Source organism: Cupressus sempervirens, chromosome 1 (assembly GCF_028749045.1).
Source record: "Cupressus sempervirens isolate cs-2001-9-10 chromosome 1, ASM2874904v1, whole genome shotgun sequence".
Lineage (NCBI taxonomy): Eukaryota > Viridiplantae > Streptophyta > Pinopsida > Cupressales > Cupressaceae > Cupressus > Cupressus sempervirens.
The window spans coordinates 824,791,425-824,804,190 of NC_143118.1; the positions used below are offsets into that span (position 1 = coordinate 824,791,425).

At 35.9% G+C, this 12,766-nt stretch overlaps 1 protein-coding gene across 1 annotated transcript in view; it reads left to right on the plus strand.

The window, feature by feature from the left end:
- VCL1 (vacuoleless1 (VCL1)) overlaps positions 1-12,495 on the plus strand; it is a 49,119-nt gene extending 36,624 nt beyond the window's left edge. The window contains exons 12-16 of the mRNA XM_089790612.1: positions 10,863-11,044; positions 11,138-11,267; positions 11,344-11,446; positions 11,593-11,690; positions 11,837-12,495. Of these exons, the coding sequence (XP_089646738.1) occupies positions 10,863-11,044; positions 11,138-11,267; positions 11,344-11,446; positions 11,593-11,690; positions 11,837-12,001 (678 nt within the window). The 3' untranslated portion in view covers positions 12,002-12,495. The remainder of the gene's footprint in view (positions 1-10,862; positions 11,045-11,137; positions 11,268-11,343; positions 11,447-11,592; positions 11,691-11,836) is intronic.
- Positions 12,496-12,766: the final 271 nt, after the last annotated feature.

Here is a 12,766-nt window from a genome sequence, read left to right on the forward strand (position 1 = left end):
TCCAAACTCTAGAAAATTTTGTACTGTTACCTACATTATGATGACAAAATGTAGGACAAGTCTAAAGCAACACTAGATGAGGAACTCAAAAGATTGATATTAAGAGAGAGTTTGGAAATCCATGTGTGATTGCATGATTTTAATGGGCCTACCCCTTGTGTACATCATGAGGAAGTGATGACTTCAAAATGATTATCACTTGTCTAGAATTTATTAAAAGATGACGATCTTTCAATAACTTAATCTTCTATTGTGATAGACATTTTATGATGTTTGAAAAAGATCATAATAGATTATAACTTGCATGGTGGATTAAGTTCCCTAAACAGGTCCTGTCCTTCTATTATGATAAACATTTTATGATGTCTGAAACATATCATAATAGATTATATCTTGATAAGTAGGAGGTATTTTCCATAGCAAGTCAAATTGCGATATTGCTATCAGGATTTAAATGTGTAGTTTTTGGAGTCAAACTCATTGGCCCATGTTTCATGAGTAGCGATTCAAACAAATCCATCTCTCATGAGAATAAATGGAACACTTAGCACTCATTGGATCTAGGTGATGCTCACAGAGGTTATATCTAGCATGGTGGATCAAGTTCCTTTACAAACCATTAATGTTTCTATTGTAAGTATTATTGAGTATACGTATGCATATATGAACATTTTTTGATTACTTGGTGGATGTTATGCAACTTGATGTTTAGGAAGCCAATGCTCAAAAGTACTTGTTGAATATTATGCAACTTGATTTTCAAGAGGCTATTACTCAAGACTACTTGTGGAATATCTTGCAACTGATATTCAGGAGGCCATTACTCAAAGAGTACCTGGTGAATGTCATGTGACTCGACATTCAGGAGGCCATTACTCTTGATATCATGAGATGATATTTGAATGATGGATATTTTCTGATGAAAGATACCCTTAATCTTGATAATTTGATATTAAATTGAGGTGATACCTAATCATGTGTTTATCCTCCCTAGAGGGAGTGTTCATTGTTTGTAGCTTCAGTCGGATAAATACTAGCAAAGATATGTATGTATATATATTTAGTATATATGAGATGCATATATATAATGATTGTCATCATGTTAATGAATAGACATGTTCCATGAAGGGACATGTCTATTCTTGACTCATTCTCCATATAAATATAAGAGACTGCTGCCTTTGGAAAGTACATACCAAAACAGGCAGTGCAAATACATTTGCAATGATTAAAAAACTAACACTAATGATGTCCAATGTCTTGAGGATTCCCTTGGCTAGCTGAGGGTTTGCTCTCACAAGTTGTGCCTTGAGATTGATCCCCATGTGCCATGGGATGATAGGGTTTGTCATGTGTACCTCCTTCAAGAGTTTGAAATTGAGAAATGCTCTATTTTTAGCTATAGATTGACTTTGAGATAAAAAGCGAGATATGGTTATGTATTGTGTCTTTATCAATTTTCTATTAGTTATTGGGTCCTATTGACCTTATCAAGCATAGATCTAAATGGGAGCCCTATAGTTGCAAGCTGATTACCCCATTTTACACAATAGAAGCATTGGAGGCATTAAATGACCTTCAGATACAACCAATTCACAGAGGAGGAAAATTTAGTTAAGACAAAACTTCTAATGCCTCTTACTGCCAGGACAAACCTGCAAATTCTAGTCCAGTTCTCGACATAGCAAAGGTGCTTTCTCATGTTTGCAAATTGGATCATGGAGACAGACAAACATTACCAACTCTATTTGGAATTGAAGATTTGTTGGTCTTGTATGTTTGGGAAAGCTCTAAAGTGACTACTTGATTTTCCTCTTAGGATTTTCTTAGCCTAGCCTTTTTTGCCCGAAACATTTGGCAAGATTTCAAGGTTGACAAAGGCCAAGAAGAATTAAATGAAACCATAGGGTTAACCTTGACCACCGTGGTTGGAACTTGACTTATAGGGCCATAGGGTTAAAAACTTAAAATTTTAGATAGCAGGATCAACAATTTGAATTTTGAATAGACAGTTGCATGCACAATGTGAGCTGAGAGATTTTGCACCAGTTCCAATGTAGATGACCAAATATGAATGTAATATTTGTTTATTACATTCGTCCCCAATAGATGGCACAATGGCCCTTGAAACTCTCTAAATAGAGGGGCCAAAGAAGTGGATAAATTGGGCATGGTAGGTTTTTCTTGGTCACAGGCTCAAACTCATACTCAACACCTGGTCTACATGAAATTTTAGAGATCTTTTAAGGAGCTAAAACTTTTAGGATTTGACTATGTACCTTTCGTTAAATCAACTTTAAAGACATATTAAACAAATAATTTAGAAGCTACTTTGGTCACTGATAGGCCAACACTGGGGTAAATAATATGAAAAAATTAACAATTTATGATTGAATTCGGCTGGTCTATACATGTCAATCCAAGAGCGTAAGCTTGTGAAAGGTGTCCGAGCAGTATGCCATCAAGGGATGATAGTTATGAAATGAGGGATTATGAATGCAACTACAACAACCAAAATTGAATCTATGAACAACCAAATGAATCCCAGCAACAAAAACTGTCACTTCCTGGCGATAGGAACATTAGGAACAAAACCATATTCTTGAAATAAAAACAACACTAATCTATGGATAAAATAATAAAGAAAACATTTCTGTCTTATATTCTAAATACTAGATGACTGATCAAAAACTCACTAACTAATACAAACATGAAAATATAATGTGATGATAATCTAAGAAAGAAATATAAATTTATACAAAATAGAATAACACACTAATGAAATACATCACCGTGTTTCAGCATGGAGCGGGCCCTTACTCCTGGTTTGCATGGTGAGTAGAAGAAAACACTGTTTCTAAGCTGTTTTAATCATGCAAAGTATCGCTTTATTCAAACATGGCACATGCTGATACAATATGTTTGCTGAGAGGTTCCTTGCGGAAATCTGTGCAGAAATAATGTATCATGCATAGACTCCATAGTACAATATATAAGAGAATTCAACTTCTCTATTGCCGGCTATTTCCATATATGAGACTGCGATGTTATAACCGTTTCCACCAAATGCTCGCAGTGCAACAGTGGAGAAGTGGGCATGGGAATTGGGAAGTTGCGGTTCAAACCGTCAGCCCTCCTAGTTTCATTTTATGGGCAGCTCTTTGTATGATTTTGTCTTATAGTGCAAATAAGACAAAAGTACATGACATATGAATTTGGTGGGCATTCAGCGCCTTCAATTTCAAATTGACTACACACGTGTTCCAACGGCCATGCATGGTTGAGTGGTCATGGGAATAAATAGGATGAGGGAGGTTGCAAGATGAAACCTCCTTCATTCATCTTTTAACAAAGATTCCACTCTCTTTTTACTATGAATTAAATAGAAGTTTGTTACAACAATAAATAAATAATACAGAATTACATTTCCATGTGTTTATTAATGGCCTCATTTATTTGTGTTCTTATCCACATGAAATATTAAATTCCGTTGTATAGTAAATGTTAGTAAAATACAATCAAATATTAATTGTTCAAGTATTTTATCTAAAAACTGAAATAAATATTACTTATACATATTGAAAAATATGCAACTTAAAATGGGAAAGTGGGATATAATAGAATGGAAATGGAATAGGGAGGCGAGTATGAAAGCTTAAATGAAGTTTGAAATAATGGTGTAATTTAGGGCTTGAGTAGTTCGCATCAGTCACATACACAAGTACACATCTAACAATGGTTGCAAGGCTTGGGCTTGGCAAATTGAAATTAAGGAGTCAAAGCTTTTAGCCTTACCCTTTTATTATGCACCCTTCACCAAATCAGCTTTAAGACTTTAAACTGATTAAAAAAAGCTACTTTGGTCACATATACAAAGTATACATTGATCAAATGACAACAAAAGTGAAATTGAGTTTAAGGAAACAATATTTTTTAAATGTATAAAAAATTTCAACTGTTTCAAGTGTACAAAAACTATGAATTATGACATACATCACTTAAAAAGATGAAGTCGAAAGCACAACTATGGTTGTGACTAGCTAACATCACTTGACTTAATGTTTGCACCTTGATGGTGGGTCCTATGCCTATGCCATAGATTTCTTGGCATTGATGCCGCCGTGATATCTGCTTGTGTATTAGACTATTAGTGGCATCAACATCCAAGTGATTTGGTTGTGCTTAATCCTCCTTTACCATGGCTTCTGCCTCTACTTGAAGATTACCCTCATCAAACCATGCAAGGTGACATGACCCTCAAGCTTGGTGTTCCAATTGCCATTAATTACAATAGAGTCACTATTTTGAGAGTGTCTTAATTATCTATTGTGAATGATAAAGTATCAAATCAAAAATTCTCTTACCAAATTTAACAAATTAATTTTCGAATAGTATATTTATACATTAGGTGCACTGTTATTCCTTCACCATTTCCAAAACATTTACCAATGCTTTGGCATCTTGAAACTTTGTGGACTAATAGGTCAAACTGCTACAAGACAGAGCCTCCAATGGAAAACCAATACTCTACATAGAATTTGGCGATTTTCCTTTTAACGGTTTACATATCTCTTAGACAACGATATTTTGATAAGTAGGAGATATTATTCCACAAGTCAAATTGAGATATTGCTATCAGGATTTAACTATGTAGTTTTTGAGTCAAAGTCATTGACCCATGTTTCATGAGTAGTGATTCACACAAATCCATCTCTCATGAGAATAAATGGAACACTTAGCACTCATTGGATCTAGGTGATGCTCATAGAGGTGAAGCATCGAGACTTCCCGAGAGGTCACCCATCCCACTACTACTCCAGCTTGAGCGTGCTTAACTACAAATTTTCCTCCATAGCTAAATCCACTGTGCTTGCAACTCCATTTGCAAAGCCTTGACCAAGTGTTGTGCCTTGTGAGCCATCTAGTGGAAAGCCCCTTAAGCTCATCAATTGATAAGTAGGAGATATTTTTCCACAGCAAGTCAAATTGTGACATTGCTATCAAGATTTAATTGTGTAGTTTTTGAGTCAAACTCATTGACCCATGTTTCATGAGTAGTGATTCACACGAACCCATCACTCATGAGCATAAATGAAACACTTAGCACTCATGGGATCTAGGTGATGCTCGCAAAGGTGAAGCACCAAGACTTCCTGGGAGGTCACCCATCCCAGTCCTAGGATGGGTGCACTCAAGCTGGAGTAGTACTGGGATGAGTGACCTCCTGGGAAGTCCTGGTGCTTCACCTCTGTGAGCATCACTTAGATCCAACAAGTGCTAAGTGTTCCGTTTATTCTCATGAGAGATGGATTCATGTGAATCACTACTCATGAAACATGGGTGAATAAGTTGGACTCAAAAACTACACAATTAAATCCTTATAGCAATATCACAATTTGACTTGCTGTGAAAAAAAATCTCCTACTTATCAATTGATGAGCTTAAGGGACTTTCTAATGAATGGTTCATAAGGCACAACACTTGGTGAAGGTTTTGCAAATGGGGTTGCAAGCAGAGTGGGTTTAACTATGGAGGAAATTCCATAGTTAAGCATGCTTAAGCTGGAGTAGTATTGGGATGGGTGACCTCCTGGGAAGTCCCGATGCTTAACCTCTATGAGCATCACCTTTATCCAATGAGTGCTAAGTGTTCCATTTATTCTTATGAGAGATGGATTCAAGTGAATCACTGCTCATGAAACATGGGTCAATGAGTTTGACTTGAAAACTACACAATTAAATGCTGATAGCAATATCACAACTCTTATGTTTTTCCATCATTTCTGAGCTCTGCCTCAATAGACACATACCACAGGTCATTCTTTCAAGGCCAAGCTAAAAGAAATGATATTTGAGAATTGGGATAACAGAGAATATGTAATGTCCTTGCTGGCTGACGACCTAGTATTTCGGCTAAAAATTGGTCGGCATTCCTTTGTTGTTTTGGCGAGCATTTACCTAAGCCAAATTTTGTGGTGTCCACCAGCATTGACTGGGGTTTATGTCCCATCAAAGTACCAGCATAGACCAGGCCCCTTGTAGACATGTGGCTACCAGTTCCACCTTTTGGTTCGGGTACACATGTCCCTGCACGATGGAGGTATGTCTGTCAAGGTTTAGCCAATATACTAAGTTTTATCTAGTAGGGACATTATATGCCAACCATAGTTGGTGGCGCTTGACCTTAATGTAATGTCCCAATTTCGACAAGCTTAGAAAAAGTTGAAATTTTAACTTTATTTAATTATCTTTTATGTTGTCTAAAGTTAAATTTGGAAATTAACAAATAATAATTATTTAATATTCACTGATTTTGAGTTAAAGTAAAATATAAAATAAAATCAATTTATGGACTTTTAATCTATTTTCTAGAATATTCCCAAATTAGTTACAAATGACAAACTCTAGAAGTGTCATTAAGTTTAAATAAAAAGGGGTTTTTGGGAAGAATTGAACATGTTGAATTTTGGATTTTGAGAGGAAGCCTGTCTATAGAATTGCTGGGACAAAAACCCGGTGATTTGGTTGATTGGACACAAATCCAACACGATTCTTGAGGTGGATTCACAATGGAAGTCATATTTGGGCAAAATTTGTAAGTCTCCATCCGAGACAATTTTGTGAGTTTATTGATTGAAGATTGGGATATCTGCCAACTAGTTTGTGATCAAAGGTTGGTGTTTTCTTCAGCTTATGATGCCAAATCGAAGAGGATTATCTCTAGCTGAATAATATTGGTTGGAACGACATTTTCTGTTACAGGTAATACTTTCCCTTGGTATTAATATCCTTTAGCCTGCTGCAAGGCACACCTGCAGGCAAGTCGTGTATTGCCAAATCGAAGAGGATTATCTCTAGCTGAATAATATTGGTTGGAACGACATTTTCTGTTACAGGTAATACTTTCCCTTGGTATTAATATCCTTTAGCCTGCTGCGAGGCACACCTGCAGGGAAGTCGTGTATTCCCAAACAATTTTTGGTGGTTTTTTATATTATTTTCTGTTGAGGATGATGAGCTTGAACACCATGTATGAGACGAACATGCAGCTGGGTGCATTAGGCTCTTTCTGGATGCTTGGTTTCAAAAGCCAGTCATCTACAGTAACATAATTATATCAGATGCTGGGTTTCATTTGCTGGCCATAGTGCAGTCTAGCAGCACTTTGGAATAAAATGTTATGTCGCCAGAATTTCTGAGGGTGAGCAGGCTAATCACTCTTATTCTCGAGACCCTAAAAAGACAATATCAGTATTCTGCAACAGGTAGATTGCTAGGAGTGTGGTCACTGAAATTTTGAATTTTCATACCAATTTGCCTTCATTAATTGGCTAAGCTCTGAAACATATGTAGTGGCTAGTCCGATTCCTTTGTTGTATTAGTGAAATCAAAGCTTATGGTTAGTGGATAAAGCCCAAAATCTGTAGTCTGTTCAATGTATAAGGTATTGTCTTCATCAAGCATGAGGAATTGATAGTTTTCTGCTCATTAAGTACAGACAATCAATTGCAGATTTAATTCTGGTGCAGTCAACAATTAAGTAAATCAGAGTATGTTTAAAATTCAGAATATTGTTATGAATAGCTATTTTGTTATGAATAATCTACAATCGATAGAAAGGAACATTGTAGCTTTGCTTTCGATAAGCCATGCACTCATAAAATTAAACCAGTAAAAAAATTTGAATAAACAAACCTGCAATAAAACCCTTCTTTCCAGAGCTATGCAAAATGTTTGACAAATTTGTATAAAGAGGAATGCATGATTTTGGTGACATTATTTTGGGGTTTTAGTCTTCAGACTTCAGCTCTAATCCTAAGCGACCACTATGCCATGAGTATGAACTAATGGTCAATATGCCCGTCAACATTAAGAGTGATTTTTTCTTTCCATCAAAGTACTAGCAAAGTATAGCTATTTTGTTATGAATAATCTACAATCAATAGAAAGGAACATTGTAGCTTTGTTTTCAATATGCCATGCACTCTTATAAAATTAAACCAGTAAAAAAATTTGAAAAAACAAACCTGCAATAAAACCTTTCTTTCCAGAACTATGCAAAATGTCTGACAAATTTGTATGAAGAGGAATGCATGATTTTGGTGACATTATTTTGGGGTTTTAGTCTTGAGGCTTCAGCTCTAGTACTAAGCAAGTAACCAATATGCCACGAGTGCGGACTAATGGTCAATTTGCCCGTCGACATTAGGAGTGATTTTTTCTTTCCCTCAAAGTACTAGCACAGGTTCACCTCCTGGAAACATCATCGTCATTCCCATCATCTTCTTTGGGCACATGCCTGCTAGCAGAGTGGAGGAATGTCTGTGGGGTTATGGCCAACATATTCAGTTTTCATCCCGCAAGGGCACTACAAAATGATGGACTCTATCAATAGAAACTTGAGATAGTCAAATAGATAATCAGCAAGCTCATTGTGGTTTGTGACTGTTTGATAAATGTGATTTGTTCTGCTGGCAGTTCAGCAGTTCCCCAATGATGGGAGGGCATTTATTCTTGTGGAGACAAGCCTGGTGATACCAGAGCACAAGCAAAAACCAACATATGATCTGAGCGGCCTGTGAGACTCAAGAAAAATACATTCTCAGGATTTCTTATTCCTGTTGATCAACTATGATAGTGACCACAGTGCAAGATTCAATGTTCATTCTTTTAACAGTCCAAAATGCTGGATATGCTGGTCTTATGTAGTATAATATATCTTTAATAAAACTGATTTTGCAACTATGGGATTTGATTACATATTTGTTAATTCACAGTCGGTCATTTACAGTCAAATCAATTCCAATTATTAGTCACTAAATAAGTTGTCGGAAAAGGTGTGACACCCTCACTCTTGGCTGGGGTTTTTGGGAAGAATTGGGAAGTCTAGGGCACAGTGAATGAGCTGTATGCATTGTCTTATTTGTGAATAATCACTCGTTCTTGAAATGTATGCGAAGGTGTGTTTTTCACTAGGAAAACAATGCATGCAGTTCGAATGGAGAACCCAATGACAATTAGCCTCCTGCTTATGTACCATTTTAAATGTACATTAAGGTATTTTTCTCATTTTGAAGAGTTGTCTAGTGTTGGTACCCTATAAGTTGTAAATAGTACTGTCACATCATTTGTTCAGTTGCACAATCATTCACCTGTAGATAAAACTCTGATGGCTTATCTTACTTTGAAATATGATCATGGACATTTTGTTAACAAATGCATTTTTAATGGGTCTAGGTAGAATTCTTGTAATACTGGCATCTTTTCTATTCAACAGGCCATTTGTAATAGTTTGGTGCATTTGTTTGTGTCATAATTCTTTGTACTACTTATTGTTTGTATGCTAAATTAGACCACACCCATACGATATTGAGTCTAAATGTTTTGATAGATGCACCTCATATTTTTTCAGGGCCAATGTTGTATTTGATTGGGTCCATTATGACCCTCACAGTAGAGCATTCTTGTAAAAATGGAGATGGCTATCTAGAATCAAATTTAAATAGAATGCCACTGTATTGGGGATTCCAACCAGGGATTGTATACAATGTGAAGGCCATTTAGGTCACTAATCCTGTTCTTTTGAAGATAAAATTGCTTATTAGCACAAATTTATTTGGAAAAGTTAAAAGCAGCTAGGCATTTTTTGAATTCCTTTGCCATTGAAAACTCAGCTTGTAGGTGAATAAGAGGTAAATGCCTAGAGGTGTTGACTTGTCACACTTTTCAATGCATCATTCTTCTCAAGGAGATGCATATGACCTCAAGTCAGTAAATTACATGTGCAACTATCAGTTCTTGCAATGTTCGCAACTGTTATTTTATTGGAAAAAAATTCTCATCTTATGTTATATATATATATAGAGTAATCTGCTTTGCCTTTTGTCCTAAGTTACTGATTTAGGTTAAGGTTCAGCTTTGGCATTGATGAATTTGGCTATAAATTATTTATACAATATTATAAATTTATAAAAATAATGATAATTGGCCCAAATTATTAAAAACTAAATACAAAGAAAGATTATAACTGATTATTCAATATTAATTGTCAATTGTTAAAGATGGATCAAAATGGTTTATGTTAGGACAACTGCAAATGTAATAATAATATGAATCATCATTTTCCTCTTTCACTGAAACCAGCGACTTTATCTGCTAGTTCATTAGAAGCACTAGCAGCACTAGTGTGTGATGGCCTCTTTGGGACACTCTTATATTTTTACAATTCCATATAAAAATTAAGAAATGCAATATAGTAAATAGTATAAATGTACCAATTGAAATGCCTTATAACAAGATAAATCCTGGTTTAGTTCTGCCCCACAATATTAGTCACTTGGAAATTGGCATTAAATTATAACTTAAGTAACATGTATTTTTGAATAATCTTTATTATACATCATGAAGTCATACAACATTCTCATACATCATAAGTCATTTAATATTCCCATATTAAGACCTTAAGGCATTAGCCATTCCAATATGGAAGAACCCTTGTCAAACCAAGACCAGGACCAGATTGGGATCCATATCCAGAATGGAACTGTGGGGGTTCTGCTAGGGCTTTGGCTGATCTTGCTAACAGAGGGTTTGGCATTTTCCTCATATTGATGGTATCTCAAATTCAATTATGGCATTCATACATCAATTGAATGTGTACTGTTTTTTTGTTGATCATAGTGCCAATTCTATGGGGTGTATGTAATAAATATTTCTACTTTGTTCTCTAAGAGCCTCTCTGTCTTTTCCTAGACAAGTCTTAGTAAAATTGTAATTGTATTTTGACGCAAATGTTCGTGTCCACCTTTATATAGATCTGTTAAGTGATGCTTTTTGAATTTAGGAAAATGTGTCCTATTGCAGGAGTTAGCCTCTTTGCTATGGAAGGAATCATGGGAATATACTAAGAGTCCTTTGGCACAGCGGGGTTCTCCTCTTCAAGGTCCTCGCATTAAGCTTATTGAGCAAGTGCACAAACTTTTCTCAGAGACCAAGGAGCATGCCTTTGAATCAAAGGTGGCAGAAGAACATGCTAAATTGCTCAGGTATGCACCCTATGAAAAGATATCTGTATTTTCCTGTATTAGTATTAACTGAATTTTCTGTTCTAGAACTCTTGATGTTCTGACTCTCTGTAGGCAACAACATGAGCTAGAAGCAACCACCAAACAATCTATATTTGTTGACTCAAGTGTTAGCGACACAATCCGGACATGTATTGTACTAGGCAATCATCGAGCAGCTGAGAAGATAAAGAGTGAATTCAAGGTTTGCTGACTGAGTGCTATTTTCTCTCAAAGTCTGTTTCAGTAGTATATTTTAATACACACAATTCTTGCGACAGGTTTCTGATAAACGCTGGTACTGGCTGAAAGTATTTGCCTTGGCAACTACAAATAATTGGCTTGCTTTAGAGAAATTTTCCAAGGAGAAAAAACCACCAACGGGTAATCCCACTGCCATGCATTTTTTTATGGCTCTTTTAGCATCCCTCAAGAACATTGCCCTTAGATATTCTTTTCTTGAAAATAACCCACCCGTTTAAATGTATTAAATTCAATTTTCTAATCACTAAACATGTGCAATTATGCAGGCTACAAGCCATTTGTGGAGGCTTGTATTGAAGCAGGAAATAAGGATGAGGCATTGAAATACATTTTGAAACTTGCAGATCCTCATGAACGTGCTGAGGTTTGTGACACTGTTAATATTATTTTTGTGACAATTTATATCAGCCTTCAGCCAGATGCTTTTGTTTTCTTCTATTCTAATTTCATTCTAAACCTGTTTTTGTTACCATTCCCAAATTTTTAAGTTGAAATATTCTTTTTCTTCAGGCCTATGCTCGCATAGGTATGGCCAAGGAAGCAGCTGAATCTGCTTCCCAAGCAAAGGATGGTGAGCTGCTTGGTCGATTGAAACTAACTTTTGGGCAGAACACAGCAGCCACCGCTCTTTTTGACACCTTACGAGATCGCTTGTCTCTACAGGGTGGTGGTTAGATTTTTGTGATGGTCTGATGTCAAGCTCTTGTTTTATTAGAGTAACAATTCCGTGTCTGGATTTTCTGACAAACTTATTGCAGAGACATAGAAAGCTTGAGTGACGAGGTTGGAAGTATTCTTGTTTGCATATATTGATCAAATATCACGAGGGTTTCAATTGGATTGTAATTTCTGTGAGATGGCACTAAACTAAATAGATTTATGGACCTAAATTTATTTTGAAGAACAGGATATGCATGGAAGTGAAACTGGTACAGATATTGGGAAAGTAGCCATGCCATGGAGATGTTGAAACTTGATTTACAAACCATAACAAATGCTGTAAAGCAATTCAGCATCCTGGTTCTTAGTAAAGTTGTTGGTTATTTATCTGAGCTCAAGGCCATTCTTTTATAGGCCCCACTAGTGGTTCCGTAATCCATAGGCATGGATTTCATGTAAAAAAAATGTTTTGAGTGTATAAAGGACAGACACCGATGTCTTATTGAGCATGATTAAGCCATTTTTTGTCCTTTGCATATTTGAATCAAGCAATGATTGTCTGTCCAAAATGTTTTTTAAAGTTTTGATAATTTCATTTTCGAAATGTTTAGCAAGATCCAACAGAATTTATTGTATTTTGGAACAGTGAAAGTTTATTTTTTCCTATTTGATATTTGCAATTAGAAATCTCTCTGTATGCTGGAAATGATGCATTTTAAAGGTTTGGATTTTTCCTTCTCATTGGATGCCCGGATCTGGTCGTATTCACACCATGTTAAT